Below are 26,442 nucleotides of genomic sequence, written 5' to 3'. Positions count from 1 at the left end.
GGCGATTAAGATTTTTGATTGTAATTAATCACATGACTTAAATAATTAACTCACGATTAACCACAAATTTTATATGAAATACAATAAAAACTTTTTTCTAGGTTTTTATACTCTTGTTAACAAAAGTGGAAAAAATGTTAAACAAATAGAAATAGTTCAAATGATTTTTTTACGTCTAAAGCTGTCAATGGCAGTGAATGAGTTAAAAGGGTCAGAGATAGCGAATATTTTGTTTATGTTTGAGATAGATAAATTATTAAAGAGTCCCTGGACATTGTAATTCTTAGTGGTGAAGTTTAAAGTTTAATGCTAGCTTACTTTGGCTAGCACCGCCATTTTGTTGAAGCTGGCTTTCAGTTCTCTGTGATTATCACGAATACGCAACTTTCATAATAAAACTCGTATGCCACTGAGGAGCGAACATTTGCGGCGCGACTGAATGCTGATTTCATGCCAGTATTCGTTCAAGATCGCCACTTTCGCTAAATGTTCGCTAAACATTCCTCTAATATTATAACGTGTTTTTCTTGTCGTAAGGAAGTTTCCTTGATCAAAACTGTTAGCGTATAGTAAACGTTTAGCAAATGTTGCAACCTTGAACGAACCCTGACGTGATTTCAACCTTCGCTAGCGTCACAAATGTTCGCCTCTCAGTGGAATACGAGCCTTTATGAATGACTATGTTTACAAATCGCCCTCATGCACATTAGTGGGGGGCGTGGCTTAGATCAGAGCTCGAGAGGGGGAGGGATTAGAGCAGTGAGGCTATAATACTAATCTTGCTAACAGTCTTAATAGTTTTAAAGAGTTAAGCCCCTTAAAAGGTCATGAAAATACATTAAGTTTCAACATTTTGATGGTACATCCACCTTGTCTGTTCCTATTGTTTGAATCTTAAAAAAAAAATCGCCTTAATTACTAAATAGTATCAGAAAAGGTATTCATAATGCTATCTGTACTGACAATACTGTTCCCCCTTGGATCACGAAAATGCTTTCAGGGCATAAAAATCCATTCAGATTGAACAATTTAATGTTGTACTCACTTGAATTATTCTAAAAAGTACTTGTGGTGACTGAATCGGTATCTGGTATGCTAACATTGTATTTATTTACTCAGTATTGAATCACTAAAACAGTTAAAAGATCAAAAATGTCTGTTCAGATTTAGCAACTTGATGTATCTATTATTAGTGACAGCATTGCTTGCAGTATCTGCAAGACAATCCATGTATCTAATTGGCATCGCATAAAAATAAAAACACTGAAAATTAATTCCGACAATAGATTAATAAGTACACAAAAAATATACTGTTATCGACATTACAATCCCTTATTTCATTACATGTATTTAGGTACTGAATCCATAACAAATCCTACTGTATCAGTATCACACACTACTTCTAAAATACACTGCAATGAAATAATGTGAACAATCCCAACAACAACAAAAAAAAAACATTTCCTTTACATAACATAGTTTGTATGAATCTGGTTGAGATAAGCCAGCGTAGCACAAGATGAGCTTTATTGATCCCCGCAAGGAGGAAATGGAAGCATCTGAGCAGCAGCCGAAGCGGAGCAAAAAAACAAACAAACGCATCAATAAGACACAAAACGCTACTTGCATTAGGATTCAATCGCGGGAGGTTGTAATAATAATGGGGGGAAATGTATGCAAACCCTTACAAGTGATCCAGCAGGGTGCTGTAGTTCTCCCAAATGAGATCTCCATCAAGTAATACAGTGCGGGAAACCCCCATTAAGCCTTATCTTCCTGCTGCAGGTGCTCTTTCGCTAATGAAGTGCACCTTTTGTAGTTGCAGTGCTGGGAAGTAACCAAGTACAAAAACTGTGCTTAATGGTCTTAATGTGCGATGCTGTTAGCAATTTTTTTTTGTTGGTCAGCTCAAAACATTAGCAAAGACCAGGGGTGTAGCCAAACATTTTTCAGTGGGGCGGCCGGGGGCGATAACATACAAATTAAGCAGGAACAAATCGAAGCAAAAAGCAACATTTTGCTGAGCTTAATTTACCAGATAATGACATTTTCTCAGCTTCCACTTCTATCTCATGCACTGATTTGCTAGTTAACAGCAAATTGGAGTGATCAATGTTAACCGACGGCCGACACCATTTTGCTTACTGTGATCAATGGCTTAGTCATTCAAATCATCGCTAAAAAGCACAATGACACAAAAATATTTTCATTCGAAACATTGTTTTTTTTACTTAGCTTTTTTTCTGCTTATGAGTGCGTTTTATTCCATGAAACCATGAATGTGGATGGTATGATGAACAATGCCTTCTCAGTCATGTTGCTTGCTTGCTATGATGCGAAAGTAATGATTTTGACTGACATTGAGTGTAAGAATCAGATGTTCTATACTAAAGTTGGCCACAAGGGGTGGCAATGGCCACTTTTGGCCACCACGTAACTCTGCCCCTGGTGGCCCACCTTAATAATTAAAAAATAGTTTTGTTTTGGGGGGGGGGGGTTACATGGTCAAAGAATTCGTAAAAAATGCTGATAAATATTCAAAATTTACTTTTCCAAGGGAATAATGGGGAATAAATCCTGGGGGGAAAAAAAGAAGAAAATTACTGTATTACAAAATATTGGGAAAAAAGAAAATCTGTCTACTAGTACAACATGAGTAGGCGGACTATTCATGTTGTAGTATGAGACGCGTGCCTACTGTCGGCCTAATAATTTTGGGGGGATTTGGAATTATATGCAGGACAAATACTGTATAGTACCGCAAAAATAATAAAAACATTTCAGTGAGTTTATTTGTGGAGGGGGAAAAAAATGCACAATTTTTTAAATTTTTAATTATTATTGTTAAAATCCTTTGTTGTTGGGTTAGGATATCATAGTGCATCTTTCATACATGCATCGAGAAAATGTATTATGGAAATAAAATACATTACAAATATGTAATTTGCAAATATTGGTCCATATCTAAAATATGATTTTGTTTTTTTGTCATACATCTGGTAAGGCAGTGCCTGGTCTCGTGACACCCCCAGTAGCGCTGCTGAATTTTTTTTGCCCCCGCATTTAAGTTGCCCATCCCTGGCGTAGCCTGGAAACGTCGGCAGGCTTTAGGACCCGGCGGAGGTCCGACTGTGCACATCTGTCGCCTGGACTCCGTGGAGGAGCCCGAGCCGAACCGGAGCGCTCCTCCACACCGGCCCGGGCAGAGCTGGACCCCGGACACGTGCGGAGTATGAGAGGCGCCGGTTGCGGGCGCACGGAGCCCGCTTGACTCCCGAGAGCGCCGCAAGATGAAGACACCGCTGGTAAAGGTTGTTTTTCATGATCTTTTTTCATTTCAATGCATTTTTAAAGGCATGTCGTGCTCGCTCCAATCTCGTCTGTGTCGAGCGAAATGCGCTCCAAAAATCAGCATAAGCTCGCTGTGCTCACTGACTGTCGGATCAAAAGATTACGTTCGCAACAATGCAGCCAACAGATGTGCCCCGCAACTAAGCTTTGATTATTCCCCCCACTAAGTGTTTTGGTTTTTGTTATTTTACGCGCGAGAAGAGAGGTTTCATTGCGCGCCAAAATAATAAAGTAGACAAAGATTTGATCAGCTGCTTCATTTTGTTAACACTTTAAACCAGCAAAATAACTTTTAAGTTTACAGATTCTTACCTTCAGATATGTTCCTGAATGCACCTTGAGCATGATCGCGTCATACGATGAAGAGGTTTCCCCAAGGATCTTGAGGGACTTTTACGTGCTGCTGTTTCGGTTAGCAACGGAATTCCAAAGGCAGTTAACTGTTGGAGTGTATGAACTAAGATAAATACACCTACTACTCCTGCTTTTTTTTTTTTTTTTTTTGCTAAAGATCATATAGAATTTGGTAGGCAATTTTTAATCAAGTAGATGGGTATGATTGTCATGAAGAAATTTTTTTTTAATCATGTAAAATTGGAACATGAAAGGTTTGATGAATTGATTTTTGTCATTAAGACAAATTTTGATCATGTTGAATTTAAAAAGTCAACAGTTTTCTCAACTAGATGGTTGTGATACAATATTTTTAACATGCTTTTGATAATGAAAATGAACTAGATGGGTGTGCTAAATTGATTATTTATTTATTGATTTTTTTAAATCAAGTTTCTATCAAATCGGTTTGATACATTTATTTATGTTACAATGATTTTTGATCAATTTGACAAGCTCAGTGGTTTCATCAATTAGATGGGTATGATACAATCATTTTTGTCATTAAGATGTTTTGCGCTTACATAAAACTGGATGAATCCAGTTTTTAATCAACTAATTGGGTATAATGAATTTGATCATGTTTGTTGGTGTCAACTGGATGGGCATGATAGATTTTTTCTTTTAATCAAATGGACGGGTATGTTGAATACGATGTTTTTTTGTCATCATGTAGAATCAGATGAATCTCGTGTTTTAATTAATGAGATAAATATGATAAATTAATTTTGTCCTCAACACTTTTTTTGTCATGTAATTTGATAAAACCAAAATCGTTCCACTAGATTGGGATGACAATTTGATTTTTATCAACTGGACAAGTGTGATCAATTATTTGTTGTCAATCAAACTTTGTTTGATCGTGTAGAAATTGATAAATTCAGCATTTTAATCAACAAGCCCATCGGGTATGATAAATTGATCTTTTGTCATCCAAACCTATTTTATATTTAGTAAAATCTGAGACATTTTTAACAACTACATGAGTATGATACAATTTTGCCAATAAGTTTATTCATTATGCAATATTTGATGACCCCAAACTTTTAAATGCACTAGATGGGTATGATAAATAGATTTGTGTCATCAAGAGACTTGATCAGATCTGCTTTTTTCATCAATTACAGTAGATGGGTATGATACAGTTCTTTGGATCATGCAATATTGGATGACCACAAAGCTTTGAAATGAACTGGATGGGTATGATAAATTATTTGTTGTCAATCAAACTTTGCAAATCCAGGATTTTAATCAACATGCCCGTATGATAGATGCTTTAATTGAGTAAAATTTGAGACATTTTTATCAATTACATGGGTATGATGGCCTAGATGGGTATGAAAAATAGATTTGTGTCATTAAAAGACTTGATCAGATCTGCATTTTTCATCAACTAAATGGGTATGATACAATTCTCTGGATAATAGGTGTCAAACTCCAGTCCTCGAGGGCTGCAGTCCTGCAGGTTTTGGAGGTTTCCCTTTTCCAACACAAGCTGATTCCAATCAGCAGGATCGTTATCAGGCTTATGCAGAGCTTGCTAATGAGCTGATCATATATCAGCTGTGTTGGAGAACAGAAATATCCAAAACCTGCAGGACTGCGGCCCTTCAAAACCGGAGTTTGACACCTATGCTTTGGATCATGCAAGATTGGATGACTACAAAGTTTTGAAATAAACTGGATGGGTATGATAAATTATTTGTTGCCAGTCAAACTTTGTTTGATCATGTAAAATTGGATAAATCCAGCATTTTAATCAATAGGCCCAGGTATGCTAAATTGATTTTTTGTCATCCAAACCTTAATTTTTTTTTAATTTAGTCAAATCTGAGACATTTTTACCAATTACATGAGAATCCGATGCATTATTATAATTGACCTAAACGGGTATGATAGATTTTTGTCATCAAGAGACTTTTGATCGGACCTGCATTTTTCCTCAACTAGATGTTTGTGGTCAACTAATTTTCGTCAATATTTAACCCTTTTTTTGATGCAATACATTCAGACCCGTCTAGTCTGCTGACAAAATGTTGCAGTACAATACATGTTTCCTATTGGACGACAACCTACTAAACCCTCCTGATGTTTTTTCCCCCCCCCCCCAGCGCCATGGCGTTGCCGTGCTTCTCGTGCTGCTCCTGTGCGCCAGCCTCTTCCTGGTCTACAACGGCAGCTTCTACAGCGCCGCTCGGGACGCCAACGACACGCGAACGCGGCGCCAAGAGCAAGAGCAAGAGCGTCCGCCTGCGCCCACCGGCGCCTCCTTCCGGCCTCACCCCCCGGCCCTCCAGGGCTACAGCAGCATCGTGGACCACAAGGTAAACCATCCGTCTCGGCTTGCTTCTTAAGAGAGTCATTTATCACAATTCTCCGCCCGGCCGTCATTGCTCATTACGAGTGAGGCTACAATTACATCCCGTACACTCTAATTGAAACCCGACACCACGCGCGCCGCCATCTTGACTCTTGCCAGGAGCAAAAAAATCAATGTGAGCTGTTAAATGATAGTGACGTGCGGTATCCAGAGAGACTGAAGGGCAGTGTTTAGAAGCCACGTAAATGCAGGCTGCGGATGATCAAAATCGACTTGCTCATTTTTTTAAATGACTGGCTACATTAATACAGTGGTACCTTGACTTGAGGGTTTAATTTGTTCCAAACTTAATTTACTCATATCAAATCCATTTTCCCTACTGAAATGAAGTGAAATGTCAGCAATGTTATGTAATTTTAATGAGAAAAAAATAGTGCATATACAAACAAAATTTGATCATTTTTCCAGGTTCATAGTGTGCTCCCCTTTAAACCTGCAGAGCTTGAGTTTTGTTTTTTCCCCTATCTAAGAAACTCGGGGCGCTGAAAGGTGAGCCGCCAGGCTTCCCATTCTTTCTCCCGCTCTTGGTTGTCGTTGTTTTCATGTTTTGTGGACGGGTTGTGACTGGAGTATTGTAATATTATTATATTTTGCTGGGGGCAAAGGTAACCGTTTTTTTTTGTGTTTGGGCATGTGACGTTCACAAGCTGATCCCTTAGGCACCGTGATGCCATTTTAAGTTGACAACAAGTGGCAGTACTTAAGGTAAAATGGCCGCCCTGAGATGGATAAAAACAGGTGGAATTTGCGGCTTAATGCGTATTCTACAACTGTAATATTCAATCACAATGCCTTGTGTAGACTAGTGGGGGCGCTTAGAACATTTTATTGTAAAAAAACATTTCTGACTTGACTTGACCACTTTAAGGGGTGTGGCCTACTGAGTGCATAAAAACATCACGTCAAATCCGAGGGCTGAAGTTCAGTCAAGAGCAGTTACAGTACATGGATAATTGAGTAAACTAAACGTAAGGTTATCAAACGGAAGGGTTTATTAATGTTTCTTACCAATATTATCAAATCCAAATCCGTAATGCCGGCGGTCGGCTGGGTCAGAGAATTCTCGCCGGAAGTATTAAATAATGCGCATGCGCAAAATTGCATGTAATCTAAAAAATTGCCTTGCATGACATTCAGGTAAAAAACAAACAAACATTTATCCATAAATATAAATTAGAAAGTTTACTTGGAAGGAACAAAGTAATATTTTAAACAATTTTAATATAAAAAAAAAAAGATTTAATGACTGACAGATATTGTATGCTTTTTTCAGTGTATTTTCAAATTAGCCATTTCAATTTGTTTTTGACTGATTGATACATTCGTGATTTTTTTTTTTTTAAATACTGTGGTATCTTGAGAAATAATTGACTGACTTTCACCGTTTTTCGAAATACGAGTCGTCGATCAGATGGATTTTTTTTTTTTGCCTTAACTTGCGAGCGCAAACTTGAGATACAAGCAGTGTATGACTGCAGGCGACTCGACTGCCTTCACAACAAGCAGCAGTTTGGCAGATGTAATTATTAGTAAATATTCTAAAGCAAGCATGAATTTTGGCCAAGTCCAACCTGATTTTGTACATCAGAGAATTGGACTGATTTTTGTGTTAAGTTATATTCATTACAACTGTACAGAAACTTGAGTGCGTAAGTTGTTGTTTTTAGCGTGTTTACCAGCAAACTCTGTTGAATCCCTCCAAAATAAGCAAAAAAGTCTTTTCTCATAAGCATGCGAATGGCGAACAACCTGCGACATATTTTCCATATATATTGTATTTTTTGCATCTTCCCTAAATGATCTTTCTTCACAAGCACTTTTTTTCTTTTAATGCAACAAATGTGATTGAGGTCAGAAGGAGGTATAATTTATTCCGCGCTGACTGCGCCGCAGCACTCGGCTGTGATAAGGCAAAGAAAATTAAAGGAAAATAACTCGGTAAAAGCAGACTAGGGGGAAAAAAAGGTAGGGACAAGTGGGGACGTGGCAAAGGATCCGCGCAAATGGAAAAAGGGCATAATGGCTGAATATGGAGCGTTAAATCCCACAGGAAGTACTTTCCTCTGTCTGACACCGAAATCTGCCAGACCGATATCCAGCAATCACGCAGAGGCGAGAGAGGGAGGTGGGGAAGATGGAGGTGCGAACGAGCTTGAGAGGTGTTATCGGATGTGATTGACACCTTGTTGACACGCTGGAAGGAGGGAAAGTACTGTGTCGCACAGTTGCACCTTTGCCGGATTCTGGGTTAGAACTTTAATGTCGCAATTTAGGGGTAAGATGGGTGTGCATACTCTATTTAAAAAACAAACAGCCATTTTGTTTTCAAGATTCCGGGGTGGCTAAGGGCCCTGTAAGCCACGAGAATAGATCAGCCCCTGCCTACAATGAGAAGTAGCAAAATCGCATCACATTAACTCTTTGACTGCCAGACGTTTTCAGAAAAGGGATGCCGTGGGTGCCAGCCGATTTAAGCATTTTGACTGATCTTTCAAGGTCCACAGAAAATGTTGTGTTTGGACTATGGAAACACACATACTACCAAATGAAAGATTGAACTCTCATCTTTCATCAGAAAAAAAGTTTGTTTCTACCTTATTCCGTTTTTCAGTAATCAACAATAGAAAATGGTTAGTTTCACCTCTGTTTAAAAAAAAACGTCTTTTAACGTCTTTGGCAGTCCTCCATAGGATTTTACTAAACGTTATTTAACGTTTTTGGCAGTCAAAGAGTTAAGAACCAAAAAGACGCTTTTTGTGACCTTGACACCGAGCAGAAAGGGGAGCAAACAATCGCTATTCTTCTCTTCTCCTGCCCTTGACACACAGCGTGGAAAGAAAACCCGAAGCCCACATTGAAGGCAAAGGACATTGTTCATTTCCATATCGAGGTTATTATAGTTCACAAAAACGAATCAAATAACTTTAAACTAAAATTCATTAATGAAATGAAATAATAACAAAAATGCTTGGAAAAAAACGAAAACTAACTGGAACTACATCTTATGTTTATAAAACTAAAATGAACTACATTTATAGTGATACTGTTGTTCAGTTTAGTCTTTGTCAATTAATATCATACATGAGCTTTCAGGGTTCATTATAAATGTATTTATCTCGGTATTGCTGCACATCCATAGCAACAGAAGAAGGAAAGGTCAGTTTGGTAACTGTAGTTTACTAATAATTTTTACCTTGCATTCAATACTCTCTATATTAAAAAACTAATACTAAAACTAATTAAAACAAAAGCATAACAAAGCATTTTTGATTAAAAAAAATAAACACCTAATAAAAAGTATCAAAATTGCACAATAAACGAATTCAAACAAAACGGGGGGAAAAAAAATCAAAATAAAATAAAAACAGACTGTAATGAAAAATCCCAAATTTTTATAAACGTGTTCAATGTACAGTTAAAAAACAGACGGCAGACTGCAAATGTCAAATTTACGTATGTTCCAAACCCAAACTTGGTATATGTTCCAAACCCCTCTGCAATAAGTGAAAACTGCAATATACTGTGACCATTTATTATTATTATTATTTAAAAAAAATACTATTTATAGTTATAAAACGTGCTTGAAGTCATTAAAACACACTTTTTAAAAGTATTCCTTGGCGCCTTCTCTACAGTTTGTCACAACACTTGTAATGACAAGAATTAAACATTATAAAGTATTTTGTTAGCTTAATGCTAACATATAATGCTTAACTCCATACATGTGCTCGCAGAAATTGATGTTACTGTAATTCTAAACCTTCAAATAACTGTAACTTTAAAAGGAACCCCGAATGTAATGACAAGTTTGCTCTATATTATTTATTTGGTTGTTACTAACATAACAATGAGATTCATTTTTTTTATCAATCATTTCCAGTTGAATACATTTTGTAGAAACTTTATTTGACGTGCTCCGCCATTGTTGTTTATGTCGCAACACATTCCGTGCGTAGTGACGGCAAGGGGAGGGTGGTTCTCCCCATCGCGTATTGTTTCTTTAGGAACGCTACGGGGCTTACCTTACTTTTGTTATTGGCGTTTCATTCGTAAATTACAATGGAAATGATTTTTCAAAAATGGATCTCATAGTTATGTTAGTAACAACCAAATAAATAATATAGAGCAAACTTGTCATTACAGTCGGGGGTTCCTTTTAAAACAAAGAGCAACACAAACAAGCAAAAATAATTAATTATGTCATTTATGTCGCTTCATGAAGAACATTATGGAGTCCAAGTTTTGTCATTAAAAACACATTACAACAAATTTGGAACAGATGAATGACATTTCCCTTGATTTCAATGAGAAAACATTTGAGTTCCGAGTGTTGCCACAAATAAAACTTGCGTCTCAAAAACGAACAGAAGCCCCTTTTTCTACATGATGCATTCCGGAGTAAGTACAAGTCATTTTGTTTACTGCTATGGAGCTAATCAGCAACTGTCACTAATTAGGCAACGAGAAAAAAATATGACGGCTGACATTTCGGGACAATTTACCGCTCGCTTATACGCCGTGGCTCGAAGGGAAGAACGACGCCATCTGCGTCGCCAGACCCGACGAGGCGTCGCTCTCGCCACCGCTCGGGTGGCAGCTGCACGAGATGTTTAATATTTCACAAAGCCATTCTTCTCCCGTCTTTTCGAGGACACCGCCGCGCCATCAGCCAGCTGGAGAGCGAGACAGGCAAAAAATCTCCCCCCAATTACGTACGCACGGCTGTCCGGCTGCCATTTAGAAAACATCAAACTCAAAGCGACGGACCGTCTTTAGCACGGAGAACTCATTAAAGGGGTGCAAATGTTTCCCTTGCAGCAGATCTGCTCGGAACTTGAAGGCGGCGCGTCCCCCCGGCGTCAGTGCCTACGGGAAGCAATTACGGAAGAAGATGGCAGGAGCATCTCGATAAGCGTTCCCTTGACGGGAGTAATCTCACACCCCGCGGTTAAGGAATCACGGGCGAAGTCATGGATTTTCACCATAACGCCAGGCAGTGAGCAGGATGGAAATTTCGGGCCTCTCGTGTGTTAACTGCCGCCCCAAAGTCTCAAAAAGCCACGCCGAATAGCGACGGGAAGTCTGCCGTTTTGTTTGGAAGTGGCAATTTTCAGGCTCATTTTGGCCATTTCAAGACGAGCTCCTCCAAGAGCTCTTGTCGATTGCGACCAAACTGGAATCACGGATGCTAACTATACAGATTGCCGACGAGAGTTTTGGTCACTGTGCGTGAGCATGGAGGTTTGATGAAGCCAGTTTCCCTTGGCAACATAAAATTGACCAGGAGTCGAAGTACGAAAAGGTCTTAAGGCGCCATGCCTGGAAAGACGCAGGAAGTCTCGCAAGTTTGGTTTGATTGAAGCTGCCATTTTAGGGCTATTTTGGTCCGTCCTAGGGGTTCTTTGACATTTTCACTGATTGTTCTTAAATCTTGACCATATAATTCTAGACAGATGGAAAATTCAAAATTGACAAGGATTTGAGTTTTCGTCATTGTTTGGGGCTCAAGGATGGTGGCAAAGTTGGATTAACTCTTACCGCCAAAAACGTCAATTGACGTCAAGGACACGCCCACCGAGTACTGCCAATAACGTCAATTGACGTCAACTACGTTTTTTTTTCTTTTCTAAATGGGCAGTGCAACGTCTTGTGTAGCGCTGGTTTGTGAATGAGGTGAAAAAAAAAATAAAAGACACCCACCAACACTGGCCAGCAAATGGTATCTCTTTTCAATGGGCTCCCAGGGTGTCAAATTACATGAAGACATGGTAGATCTTAGGAAATAGGACGTTTTCAAGGATGACGTGAATGATGAAAGCGTTTGTCACATTACATCTAATTGACAGAGCGTCACTAAAAAAAATATATTAGTGTCAATGTTGTGCAGAAAATGCATCTTTTCACAAAAAGCTTGTTTTCTCATTTTTTTCCCCATTTTCGTTTGTTGTCACTCAAATGACCTATTTTCAAATGGTGATTACCAAAGAATAAGGTAGAAACATACTTTTTTTCTAATAAGAGAATGGAATCCAATATTTCATATGGTATCCACCATGTTTATGTAGTCATAGCACAGAATATTCTGTTTGCCTTGAAAGATAAGTAAAAAAATGCTCGAAATCGGCTGGCAGCGTCTGGGTTGTTTTTTTGGATAGCATTTGGCAGTAAAACACATGAAAATCTATAAACTGCCCCACTCAAAAATTCAGCCCCCCATTTACCTTAGCAACATGAAAAAAAAAACAGTATCTACCATGAATCAACCAACAAAAAAAGTCTAAAAAAAGACACTGGAAGTCTGTCATTTTGTTTTAACGCGGCAATTCTGGGGTCGTTATGGCCATTTCAAGGTGGTCTTTTGTCCCATTTTTGTTGCTAACAAGTTCAAATCACACCATGGGTGATTGCGTGAGGTGATGTTTGATGAGCAGCATAAAATTCAAAACTATTAGCCAAACCCCATAAAGTCAGAGTTTTTCAAACCTGACATTTCATTTTGCTAAGGATTGAATTGAATGAGTATAACCACAAAATGGCCTCAAGAAGCCATGTCTAAAAAGACTCAGGAAGTCTGCCATTTTGGTTTTAAATGACCATTTTAGGCTCATTTTGGCCATTCCATTCCAGGGTTCTTCAAAAGATGGACGTAACCCACTGATTTTTTTCTAGTTTTTCTGGAACCACACATACTAAACAAGATGTGAAGAATTTGAGTATTGTGGCAGGGTGAAGTATGGCAGCAAAGTTTAAACTTGCCATAAATCACATTATTAAGAACATTATCTATCATAGCCGACCCACTAAAAAGTCTTGAGAAGCAATGCTGAAAAGACAGAGGGAGTCTGCCATTTTGATTTGCAGCAGCCATTTTAGGCTAATTTTAGCCATTTTTAGTGGTCGTCCAAGATGAACTCATCCCCGGGACAAAAAATTCTGATCATTCAAATTCCCACAAGGTCAGAGCTTGACAAAGCGTCGTGTGTGATGAAGCACATCCGTCTTAAAGAGCTCCCATTGAATACTACTGAGATTCCAAAGTGCACGGGTGACGATAAAGTGGGTCAGCGGAAGAGTTCACTATTGTCAGTTGACACAATTAATTTTGCGGACCGAGGCGCTACAAGTATATTGTGCTTGTTTCCACCCCCCCTGTAAGATTTTGTCGCAGTCTCACCCCAAAAAGTAATTTGACTGAGAATCCCCTTTTGAAATAATAACACACGTTCGTACATTTAATAGTTTTAAAATGTCGAAGCTAACAGAAAGCGGAATGTCCAGGATTGATATTTAATGGTCTTCCATCCATCCTTTTTTTTTTTTTTTATTCTTTTAATGGCAAGGTACACCTTGGACTGGTCACCAATCACTCGTAGGGCACAAACATTCTACTCACATTTATAACTTTTGACAATTAAGACTCTTCCATGAACCTACTTGTGAGAAGGGAGGGAGCCAAAGTACCACGGGGAATAAAATATGAAAGCGCAGGGAGAAACATGCTGTAGTCGAGATTCAAACTCTGTGCTAACCGCTAGACCGTCGTGCTAACTTACGTTAGAACGTTGTGCTAACCGCTAGAATGCTGTGCTAGCTGCTAGACTGCCGTGCTAACCGCTAGACGGCGTGCTAACCAGCCGCTAGACTGCCGTGCTAAATTGCTAACCACTAGACTGCCGTGCTAACCACTAGAACGCCGTGCTAACTGCTAGGCTGAAAGCACAAGCTATTTTTCCGAGCAACATACAGTATGGTTTATTTGCTTTTTAGTCCTCATTGTGCCATGCCTACAATCAAAAGCCAGGCAACTTTTTTTTTTTTTTTAACAATAAATATTGTTTTACAAAATAAATATAATGCATTGTTTGGCAAGTGAACAAAATAAAATGCCAGTTTAATAATCCAAAAAGTAAATGAATTTAAAAGTTGGAAAAGCACTTGCCAGCAGGGATCCAGCTTGTCGTCTGGTGCAAGCATTTCATTAACAATGCTGCAAACGTGTCCCATTTTGACATTTATGCACTGTGATGTGATTAAAAAAGTCAGTTTTAATCATGCAAAGTGATATAATCCACTCCCTAATTGTCACTATCGTCAAAACTTTATTTAAAGTCGACAGGCAAAGTTATTAAAATTCATCATGAACAAAATACACTGTTGCACTAAAATACAATAAAGTAAAACCACTTACCCTTTGAAGACGCCGGACTAAATGGAGTAGGCTTCTCTGGGCATTTCCAGTCAACAGGAGGAGTCCTTAACCGTTGTGCTTTCCGCTACATGCTATGCAATTAGCATCTGCCCGGTAATGGCACCGTCATCATCGATACGCTCACACAAACGATTGCTATTGTTAGCACGGTTACTGCATGAATTTATGATGAGCAAAATGAGCGCTGTGTTTCTGTTTGGGAGCCTCATCACCTTGATGAAAAGACACAAACCTCCAAAAGAGACATTTTTACTGGCAGAAAGTCGATGTTTTATTGTGAACCGCACATCCCGTTTTCCCAAATGAGCAGTTTGTTTGTGCATCCGAGACAGGCTAAAATATGCGCTTGGATGATTATAATGTCCATAGATTTGGTGAAGGAGACTGAGGCATATTAGCCAAAGTTAGCCTAATACTGCCCTGGGTCCACAAGTCCGAAGTGGTCTGGATCTCAAGAGACCTCATAGCTGGTTACCGTCATGATGACTAGTGAGTCAGACAAAATGGGAGAAGGGGAAAGTTGTTTTAAATTGTTGAGGGCATTATGTTGTCATATGAGAGCACATTCAAATAGACTTTGTTGAAAAGTTTACTTTTAGGTATGACTCAATGTAATATAATGAAAAAGTTCAATAACACCCCCCCCAACCCACCACCCACCCACTCCCCACCCCAAATCGCAAAATATTGAGGCAATTGTTTGAATATTTGCAACGGTTGAAGGTGGTAAATGATGTTTGTCATCTAATTAGAGACTGCTTTTCCAACTTACAAAGTAAAAATTTTTTAACGCACACTTATTTTTTTTTGTACCATTGTCACGTCTTGACATTTGTGGTAAAACAAACCGCACAAAAATCGCTTAAAATTCAGTGAGTTATATGATTTTTCTTTTGCTCATGTCTAAGGCCCTCTACAGATTCTCACTTTTGCCTCGGAAATTTCCGTCGTACCTCCTCTGTCCGAGTGAGATGTCCTGGAAAACACATGGAGGATAAATCCTTCTAATTCTAAAAATGTTTCGGAAAGGTGCCTGAATGCAACTTTTAGCAAAGGTTTACGAAAGGAGACATATTACCCAAAATACTTTACGGCAGCAATATTAAAAATATTAATTTTGAATATTTAAAGAATGACAAATAAAGTTTACAGACTAGAGAAAATCAAACAAGATAGAGACTCGTTTTCATTATCATTTTTTCAGAAAACACAGAACCCCCAAACACGATCCCCATGGGGATGACGTACATTGAGTGGCAAGAAGACAGAAAATGAAGTTCACCTGGATGCAAGTATCAAAAGCTTTCACATTCGTACCGTCTAATGGTCCTAATCTACAAATGAACGAATGATACAGAGATTATGGTGGTTGATAGACGATAGTTGGCAGTTGAGTGTTGTTGGCGAGAGTAGTAGCAAATTAATGACAGTTGGCAGCTGACTGTAGAATGTTGGTAACAGATGCTCAATTCACACTGATTGCTGAACGGACGCGGTGCGTTTTTCGTATGTCCGACTCATGTCATGCTATGTAGTTAGCTACCCCCCCCCCCCCCCCCCGGGTTTCATTTTGAAATATACCGGCTCTACCATGATGCCAATGCTCGACTTCCTGTCCGGCTCGTGTAATTTCTTCAGCTTCATGAAAATCTGCATGCGGCGCCAGGAAAAACTAGAACGCTTGCGAAAACCTTCCGCAGCGCCGCATCCGCGCCGCATCCGCGCCGCATCCGTTCCGCAACGCCTACGCAACGCACTGCAGCTGGTGTGAATTGAGACGCAGACTCCAATGCTTTCCATTTCCTTGCGGCGGCCGTACGGAGAACGCCGCGCGTCCGTTACGCAGTCAGTGTGAATTGGGCGTGACAGTTGATAGCTAGCAGCTGATAGCTTAACGTTGATAGATGATGATGGCTGATGGTTGGCGGGCTATAGTTGATAGATCATAATTGGTAATAAGTGATAGAAGATAGCTCATAGTAGATGATGATAGTTGAAATATGGCAGTTGATTGTTGGCAATTACTGTGATCGGCGGCAGTTGGTAGCTGAGATGATAGTTGACAGCGGAGAGCTGGAAGCTGATGGTTCATAGCTGACATATATGTGACTATAACCATCATCTATAGATGATAGTTGGTGGGTGCTAGCTGATTAGCCGTAGCCACATTGATAACCCTATAGCATGCGAAATACAATAGCATCCCAAAAGATCTAACACTTCTGTGTGGGAATTCATGCGGGTAAGGGGTCAGCAGCAGACCGAGTCTGCGGACCGCCAAATTGTGTTGCCGGCGTGGGCAAAGAGGCCGTTCTCACTCTGGCGCAAGGCTGCTGGAGACGAGCACCACAAAAGTGACCTCCCGAGGGGGCAATTAGCGCTTCTCGCCAGGCAACAACAATAACAACACGAGTGACGAGCGAGCATCAATAATACACGGCTGCTGGCCGGGATGCCGGCACAGCTAACAGCTGACACCAAACAGCATGCGTGAACCCCGTGACCGTCTGCCTCACTAGCTGCCCGCTTGCGTTAACCTCGCATGTCAATAGTCAATTTTAATGCATACAAACTAACAAGCTGGCCAAAACAACACATCCCTTATGGACCATCTATTAAAAACATGCTCAGCCACACAAAATATCCACTGTCAAACAAACAAGATGTAAAATAAGTCCCTGTAAAGTCAAAATAAATGTCTTGTAAATTTGACATACAAGAGAGAAGAGTGTTGTAAACAACACTGTCGGATTGGAATGCTTAAAAAAAAAATCAGCAAGTATATAAAATGACACTTGATAATCGTAAATAATCAACCTCCTCTTTTTCTGCTCTAAAGCCTCCAGTCATTGGAATTGATCACACTTTGAGTCATGGGGTTTACCAAGCTAGCCAACAGCTAGCACACAAGCTAACCCCGGGCTCCTCTCGACCGAAGGACAGATAGACAATTCCAGGCTTACGTTAGAAGTCAAAATGGCGGTCTTACTCGGTGAAAGAAAGCTTTCCACTCATTGAAAAGTATTGGACTTTGGATTATCCGGCAAAAGAGTGATATGAAGGGAAATTGAGCGTAATTGGTCTAACGTGAGATGAATGTTCTTAAAAAAATAGCCTTAAGGCACTTGCACAGTATTACGTCGTTTTGAAAGAATCAAAACCATACAATTGAGTTCTTAGCTCATCTGAATATTGCACATTATGCTAATAATTTAAAAAACGGTTCCATAGAAAATTCAAATGTGCGGCGTGCGAGCGAAATCATGGACTAGCATATGGCACATTAGTTAGCATGGAGCTGTGATGGTTTGGTCTCGGTTGAGTTAGCCTGGCAAGCCAGTCTATACTTTGTACTTTGTAATACTGTATTCTATAGAAAGAGTAGGACATATGTGCATCTTTAATTTCAGCGATTTGGACTATTACTGTGATGTTTAGCCTATTTTTCTTTAATTATCCTTTATGTTTGCTCTCCTGTTGCTAAGAAACATGAGTAAAGTAAACATCACTCCGAAGAGAGCAGAGGGGGCTTTACTCTATTTATTATAGATTATGGTGCCTAAAATATGTACATTAACAAAATAATGTATTTGATCACACTCAAAAATGATTTTTTACCACTTGGGACATGCTCACTACTAAGCGCTGTGGTCTTGGTTAGCCTTTATTTCAAACTGTCCGGTTCCACTTGTTCACTGCCTTTATACATATTTATTTAATGTTCAGGATTGGAACATCCAACCCCAAAACAATTTTTAGACATGATTTTTCAGAGCTTTGTATGCTCGTCACAGGCAAAAGCAATACAACACGCCGTTTCTTTTCACTGAGTAAGGCGCGTTGCATTGTGGGTAATATCTGAAATGCTCGCATGCTCTGGATTTCGTCCATAGAAGGCTAGTCAACTAATTCACCACCTCACTTGGGTGTTTTGTAGACAATTCAGACAAAGTAAAGGGCTTATTAAACACGGATAGGAAACGTCTGTATCATACACAATAGATACAAAATATTACCGTAGCCTGAATAACACAACACATAACACTTGGGAACTTAAATAAGATCTGTTCTGTAAATTGTAGCATCCAGTGAAGCTCCATTTTCGGGGTGTAGGCATGCAGTAGCTAGCTAGCTAACTAGCTAACTGAACGTCACAATTGCATCGGATGACGGCTAATGCGAATGAATGTGTTTGTTTCTCAGGTGAGAGGGGACTCATGCCGGACTCCAAAGTGAGTCATGAGGTGCCGTTTTAGCCACGCCCTCCAAAAAGACGGATTAGGTGTAAAGACACGGAATGACAGACCAATGCTAGTTGATAGATTATTATTATTTGTAGTAGTAGTATCTTTTTTATTCTGCCATTTTTTTCCCCAATTCTTGACCCATTCCAACATCAACATGTTCCAAAAATTCCTTATTCATTACAAAAAAAATTTTCTCCAAATTCCCCATTCACTTCCAATGACACATTCAACAATTCCTTCCCATTCAACATTCAAAATGTGAAGCTCCTTCAGTTCACCTTGGGAATGATTTTCAACATTCCCACATACCAAACATTCCACACACTGCACATTTTCACCAATATCATTTTCTACATCTTTCAATATCATTAAATAACACAGCAACATTCAACATCATTCCATCATTTAACTCTTTGACTGCCAGACGTTTTCAGAAAAAGGATGCCGTGGGTGCCAGCCGATTTAAGCATTTTTGACTGATCTTTCAAGGTCCACAGAAAAATATGTGTTTGGACTATGGAAACGCACATACTACCAATGAAAGATTGGACTCTCATCTTTCATCAGAAAAAAAAGTTTGTTTCTACCTTATTCCGTTTTTCAGTAATCAACAATAGAAAATGGTTAGTTTCACCTCTGTTTAAAAAAAAACGTCTTTTAACGTCTTTGGCACTCCTCCATAGGATTTTACTAAACGTTATTTAACGTTTTTGGCAGTCAAAGAGTTAATAACGTTCCACCTCATTCAATATGATTCCACATTTTTTATTTTTTTTTTCAACATTCACATACAATTTCTCCCAAAAATTGCTCCATCTAGTTGGTAGATAACAATTGCTGGGTGGTGGCTGATAGTTGATATATTATTAGTTTGTATATGAGAGGTGGTAGATGATAGCAAAGTAAGTAAGGTCCTGTCATCAAAGGACCCCCCCGAATCCCCCGAGCTGCCCCCGTCCTACTTTCACAAGTGCTTCTTCTCTGACACGACAATACTATTTATTCCTTAAGAAGGGCAGAAAAATGAGAACCAAGAAAAAAGGCTTCTCATTTTCCTTCCAACTCTCTGCTTGCATTTCATTTTCCTGTCACCCCCCCCCCCCCACACACACACACTTCCTTGTCACCACCCATCTGTTCCCCAACAACCACCAAAAAATAGGTGTGAACGTAGAGAAGGATCTTTTGACCCTTGCCGAATGGCGCCCTGTTTTTTTGTTTTTTTTTTGTATTCCGAGCTGTTGTCAGTGTGTGCGATAGAAGCCGCCTCTTCTGCCGGCTGCATGGAGGTTACATTGTGCACCCGAGGCCGGCGGCCTGAAAGGGAGCCAATTACAGCGAGGCTGGGGAAGAAGAAAAAAAAACACACACAGCATGTTGCAACGCGGTGCAACGCCATTGTCTGCGGCAGAATCCAAACACTGTCGACTAATTGAAACTCACGGGCCGGGTGGGGGTGGGGATGGGGTGGGGGGTGGGGGGGGGGGTGTTGGCTGCCAGACAAGGAGGAAGTTGACTGCATTGTGCTTTTGTTGAGGGGAGGTTTTAAGGTTTAATGGCGCGCCGTCCTGCCCCGTGGGCAGAGCGCGGGTGCCCGTGAGGTGGGCAGAAGTGCACGCCGGGTGAGGACGAGGCGGCTTTTTTCGGATGACGACGACGCAGGGGTGGGAAAAGAAGACTCTGCTGTTGGATTAGAAGCAGTGAAATGACCTTGTGCAAAACTACCAACGGCGTGAAATGCTCTTATTTGCTAGCGCTAATGTTAGCGGTCTAAACTCGACATCATCAAAAGAATAAAAAGACATATAGATAAAATGGAGACACTATAAGAAGGAATCTTTTAAAAAATGGTACACACAAATATTAGAAGGCACAAATATTAGGCAAGGCAGCATATTTTATACACAAGGCAACTCAATGTGCATCGCACTAGCAAAGACGCAACACAAGCACAAAAGCGAACAACATTCGGAAGCAAAGGAGAGAAAACAATCGCAGCAACATTTAGAGACAGCATTTAAACACATTAACTTGAAAAAAAAAACTGAACGCAATTTAAAATTGTTTAAAAGACTTTAAGAAAAGGTTTGGGAGGTGGGAGCAAGTTTTTAAAAAACCTGGATTTCAAAGCGTTTACACTCGGGGCTGATTTCACTTCTGTTGGCAGCTTATCCCATTTGCCTGCAGCATAACTGTAAATGCAGCGTCACCATGTTTGCTTTAAACTTTGGGCTCAACTAATAGACCAGAGTTTGCAGATGTCAGAACCCTACTCCTCGTTTATATTTCATCAACATGTCTTATATTATATATAAATATTTGACAAATCTACAAAAATATTACAAATATACATAAAAATACAAAAACATTAAAGGATCTTTGTGCAATATGTCACTTTTTTTTTTTACTCACGACTGCCACCTCTGGCCCAAAGCGTAACTGCAGCATCTGTGTCAGGCCCGTTTCATGGTGCGCGTGCGAGTACGTGCACGATTTTAAAGCGACAGCCACAGTTGACAAATGAAGACATGACTTCAAATGAGGTAAGAAAAACTCCGCCCCTCCCCTTCCTAAAGAAACTGTGAAGTGTGCGGGTCCGCACGCTCTACTTTTAAGGGGAGATAAAAGCAAATTAAGTGCAGTCAGAGTAAAACAGTCAGGGCTCTTCGTACTCATCTGGGCACTAGTGGAGCATGCATGATGTAGAAAAAGCTTTAATATTACATTTTTAAACTGCACAATGCACCTTTAATAAAACAACAAGTAATACTATACAGTACTAGTAGTATAAAATAATAGGACAAAAGTTACATTAATAATTCTCAAATTTTAGGTTAAACACCCATCACAAAAAAATAATAATACAAAACTAATTGCCGAAGAAAACAAAAATATCAGAGAAAATATAGTAAATGATTCTCAGAAATAACAGTAAGGATAATTAAAATTTGTAAGCGCAATAATAATCATCTGAATTTTCGTTTAGGTTAATACAATCCTCAAATAGGGGGACAGTCTTGTACAAAGTGTAATTGTACATCCACTACAGTAGGTGGCAGTATTTACAGCAATTTTATAATTTGGGGCGAAATATTTACTTCCTTCCTGGGAGCGTAGAAAAAAATAACTGAGAAGGGTTAATCCATTATCTGAAAATGATTTAATCCCTACTTGCAGTACCACTTTGGCAACCAGGGGGCAACGGTGAGTCACAACATTACATTCTAGAACATACGAACATGTCTTGCAAAGATACCTGACAAAATGTGTGTTTATTTTAAAGATGGTACATTACAAGAAATAAATAATAATAATAAAAATAGACGTTTCACAAGAAAACTGATATTACACAAATGAAGTCACAACATCAGATTTGAATTGCACGCTACTTGTGACATTGTGAATCGGAGCGTCATTTGAAAAGAGTTTGGATTTCCACTTGTCAGCCTTCTTGGCGCGACGCTTTCATCTGCGACTCAGCTTCTTTTGAAGACGTGACAATGTTGCTGCTCGGGCGTGTGCGTGTCATCAGACTGTTGTCGAATAAACGCCCTCGTCTGTCCCCGACGGCGAAACAGTTGTTGTACTTTGATCACAAGGCGGCACACAAAGACGCAAATTAAATGTGTTTTCCGACTTCTTTTGACGACGCGTACAAAAAGAGGCCTCGTCTTCGGAGCGAGACTTGAAAAGCTAGCGCGCCGTTTTTGCGTGTCCTGCCGCCCCCTCCCTCCCTCTTGCTTTCGCACCTCTCCTTCATTAACCGTCGACTTCCCACCTTTCGCTAACGACCGACCGAAACGTCGGCGGGCAGCTCCAAATGAGCCGGCTCCCCGCGCCGAGCCGGCCCCGCAGCACAACGAGGCACGTTTGATGCCGGTGTTGAGAGGCTGACGTTTGAGGCGAGCGTAATTGGTGCCGCCGCCGCCGCAGCTTCTCCTCTCCTTGCCTGCCTTTGGCTCACACTTTCCACTTTGTATCAGGTATCTTGCTAGCGGTTCTTACTTTTGCTTACTCTTGAGAAGGGAAACCACAAAAAATGGCTCCAGACACTCAGATCAACTTGTAGGCAGTATAGCGTTGCAATTACTTCCTATGAAATTCTACAGTGCCTTAAAAAAGTATTCATACCCCATGAACCTATTTTGGGACCTTAATAGGCATGGGACGACCGCCGGTTTGACGGTTAACTGTGGTTTTAAAAAAGGTAAGATTTCCATAACCGCTATTAACCGATTTGGTGATTTACCGTGGCTTTAAAAAGGTAACGGCAGTTTGATGGGTTACCATCATTTAAAAAAAGTTAAGGTTTCAATAAGTGCTGATAACTGGCTATTCCTGGTTTGATAGTTTAGCGTGGTTTAAAAAAAAGTTAAGTTTCAATAACCACTAATACTGGCCATTAACTGATGTGATGATTTTAAAACTTTAACGTTTTAAAACGGTAAAGCTGATATGCCGTGGTTTTAAAAATATTTCAATAATGACGTTTAGTAAACGTTTACCTTGTTTAAAAAAAATAAAAAGGTTTCAATAACCGCTAATTACTGGCCATTAACCCGTTTGCTGTGGTTTGAAAAATATATCAATAATGGCTAATACCGGTTTGATGGTTTACCGTGGTTTAAAAAAAGATACAATTTCAATTACCGCTAATATTGGCTATGAACTCATTTGCTCCCAAAAACGTATAAAAACGTTCTATTTTAAATATTGCCATGGTCCCAAAAACGTATTATACGTTTTTTAAATGTTTTTTAATGCTCCAGCATACAGAAGGCTTTGATGCAGTCTCTGAACTGAAGAGACCGCTTAAATCAATGGTAGTTACAAAAAACGACCAGCAGGTGGCAGCAAAGTATAAGAGATCGGCCATGTTGCAAAAAGCTCTTTTCCCCAGCGTTTTAAACAGATTTGTGAACAACGATGAAACTTAGCTATATTCTAATGCTAACTGGTGTAAAACGGAAACCGATAGACCAGAATCTTTCTTTTGGTACGTTCCATGTTTTTATAGCAATAGAACAGAATATTCTGTAGGCCAAAATCTGTCAAAATTCAGTAAAACAGCCGGGAGCGAAGGGAGTTGCTTCAGTAAAAATGTCTGGGAGTCAATGAAATAACCAGTTTGATGATTTACCATGGTTTTAAAAAGGTAACGCCAGTTTGTCGGTTTATCGTGGTTTTAAAAAGTTAAGGTTTCATTAACTGATGATACTGGCTATTACCAGTTTAATGGTTTAACTTGGTTTTTTAAAAAAAAAGTAAAGTTTCACTACCCTCCAATACTGACCATTAACCGGTTTGACGGTTTACCGTGGTTTTAAAAAGTTAAGGTTTCATTAACTGATGATACTGGCTATTACCAGTTTAATGGTTTAACTTGGTTTTTTAAAAAAAAAGTAAAGTTTCACTACCCTCCAATACTGACCATTAACCGGTTTGACGGTTTACCGTGGTTTTAAAAAGATAACGTTTCAATAACTGTTCATATGGCCATTGACGCTTGACATTTTTCCGATTTTTGTTTGCCTAAAACGATATCATTTCCATTCCCCGTGACAAGTGACGCGCTACTTTGTGTTAGCCAATCTTATAACATCTCAATTTAAAATAATCGTTGACATTTGCAGCTGTTGGGTGGCAAAAATGTGAAAAAGTTCTATTAGCACCCCAACCGACAGAAAAAGACGGCTGAAAATGTTCAAGGTTTCGATGAGTCATTCTGGTACCGTCCTCACTTTGGAGCATAGAAACGGCAACAACAAAAAAAAAAAAGTGCCGTTTTGAAGCACCAGACGACGTCCTGCGGCGCGGCATGATTGCCATCTTGTAGCGTTGGCCAATTTCTCACCACCCGGCGCGCTCGCTAGCTGGCCTTCGCTGTCTCTCAGTCAACCCCCCCTCCCCCATCCCCCCCATCCCCCGTCCCCTCCCCCACCTTGCTCCTCGCCGCCCCGCCAAATAATCAATAACAACACTGGAATGCTATTTCTCTGCTCTGAGGGGGCACGGCATCCATCAGGCGTAATGGCCCGCCCGCGGGTCCTCCGGGGACGGATCCGGACGTCGGGAAAGGAGCAATTATCGGCTGTGTTACGCGTGAGCGGCTACGAGCCCCGTGAGCGGCGAGCGTCAAGCCGATCGCAGAACATCATGCGTGCTACAGTCCCGGGCTCTTTTCTTCCTCGGTTTAATTACACACTCAGGATTATTAGACGCCCACCGCCTGCGTGTCTCACACTCACGTCACCTTTTACAGCGTTACGCGATTTGTGATCGAACGTTGCTGCGAAAACACGCCAGTAATTGACACCTTAGCTAAAAAGGTTTAGAATTGATAGATTGAGAGATGCTACAACCCTTCAAGCTCTTCAGCTCACTTCAATGTAGTTCCTTAGGACCAAGATGCCAAAAGATGGCAGCAAAGCTCTACTTTTGTCCAAAAGGCCCTCAACTCACTTCAACATTGTTCCTTGGCACAAAGATGAAGGCAGTTTTTTTTTAAATATTATATATATATATATATATATATATATATATATATATATATATATATATATATATATATATTGAAACACATTTAATTGGTCATCAATTACACATGTATTTTTGTATTAATAAACCCCATGTCCCCCACCTCTAAAAATAGCAGGTTGCCTGTATTTATAATCGATATTATATTAACTGTTAAGTATCAAAAAAAAAATTAAAAAAATACTGCGATTAAACTTACTAATTGATAATGCACATTATTTTTTTATTTAATTGGTCATGTTTACTGTTTCGGCATTGACACCAAAAGAAATGCTTGCTATAATATGGATGATGGATTTAGTGTGGCAGCTAACAATTTTTTTTTTTTCTAATGTGTGTTGTCAAACTAGCAGGTAATGTAAGCCTGACCAATTAAATATTATATTATATAATATATTCCTCTGGCTTGCTTTTTTCCATTTATTTTTTTAATTTTGAGCCCACAAATTGCATTATAAAAACATTATGATAAAAAAAAAAAAAAGCTTTTTCGCCACTTTTTTGGTAATAGATTAATACATAACTTATACTAAAATAAATCAGTCACTTTCGTTTTTTTTTTTTAGGAAGATCAAAAGATCCGCAGATGAAAGGCGAGCCACTCTGCGGGATGCCACAGAGGGACAAACACATGATTGGCCGTTGTCTGTCTGTGCGTTTCTATTTTGGGACATTCGGCAAGCAAGCGTATTTCAAAGCAGGTTGTCGCATTGTGTGGGAACGGGACAAGGTGGCCTTCATGGACCGACGACGACACAAAAGTCGGACGTGGAGCCGCCATCGTGTGAGCCGTCAGTCAGTACACACATTTATGCAACGTGGTACGATTAATAATACAATTCATGCTAATGACATACAAAATGTATAAAGCTACTCAAATATGATAACACTCAAATGTCAAAACTAAACAATGTGTCATGATTCGAGTTCTTGCGATTGACTCCAAATACGATACGACACGATTAACTGATATTCCAATACGATTGTCTCCAATTGGGATACTATGCAAATTACAACATTAAACTCATTTTATGATACAATGCGATTCCAATGACAATACAATATGTATCATACGACTTGCTGTGGCGACCCCCTGACAGGGAAAAGCCAAAAGTCACTCGATCTTCCCGTATAAAGATACTTCGATTAGCTCCAATTACAGTCAATTGTAATTACAGTACGATACAGTTCACTATTTACTGGGGCAGTAACAAAAAACGGTTTGAACCGGACAATCGTGTTTTGATTTAGAACATGCAAGTACATTGAATCAAACCCAAGCATACCAATTTGAAATATATCGAGAAACGTATCGAATCGTCTTT

The 26,442-nt window shown here is 39.6% G+C and overlaps 1 protein-coding gene across 2 annotated transcripts in view; it reads left to right on the top strand.

Moving 5' to 3' along the window:
- Positions 1-2,936: 2,936 nt before the first annotated feature.
- The window catches only part of st6galnac5a (ST6 (alpha-N-acetyl-neuraminyl-2,3-beta-galactosyl-1,3)-N-acetylgalactosaminide alpha-2,6-sialyltransferase 5a), a 46,275-nt gene continuing 22,769 nt past the window's right edge, over positions 2,937-26,442 (top strand). The window contains exons 1-2 of one of the 2 annotated variants that reach the window (XM_077555581.1): positions 2,937-3,311; positions 5,856-6,068. In XM_077555581.1, coding sequence (XP_077411707.1) covers positions 3,291-3,311; positions 5,856-6,068 — 234 coding nt within the window. In that variant the 5' untranslated portion in view covers positions 2,937-3,290. The remainder of the gene's footprint in view (positions 3,312-5,855; positions 6,069-26,442) is intronic. The other variant, XM_077555582.1, reaches the window with a different exon arrangement.

Source organism: Vanacampus margaritifer, chromosome 2 (assembly GCF_051991255.1).
Source record: "Vanacampus margaritifer isolate UIUO_Vmar chromosome 2, RoL_Vmar_1.0, whole genome shotgun sequence".
Classification (NCBI taxonomy): domain Eukaryota; kingdom Metazoa; phylum Chordata; class Actinopteri; order Syngnathiformes; family Syngnathidae; genus Vanacampus; species Vanacampus margaritifer.
This window is presented reverse-complemented; position numbering and strand designations above follow the sequence as displayed.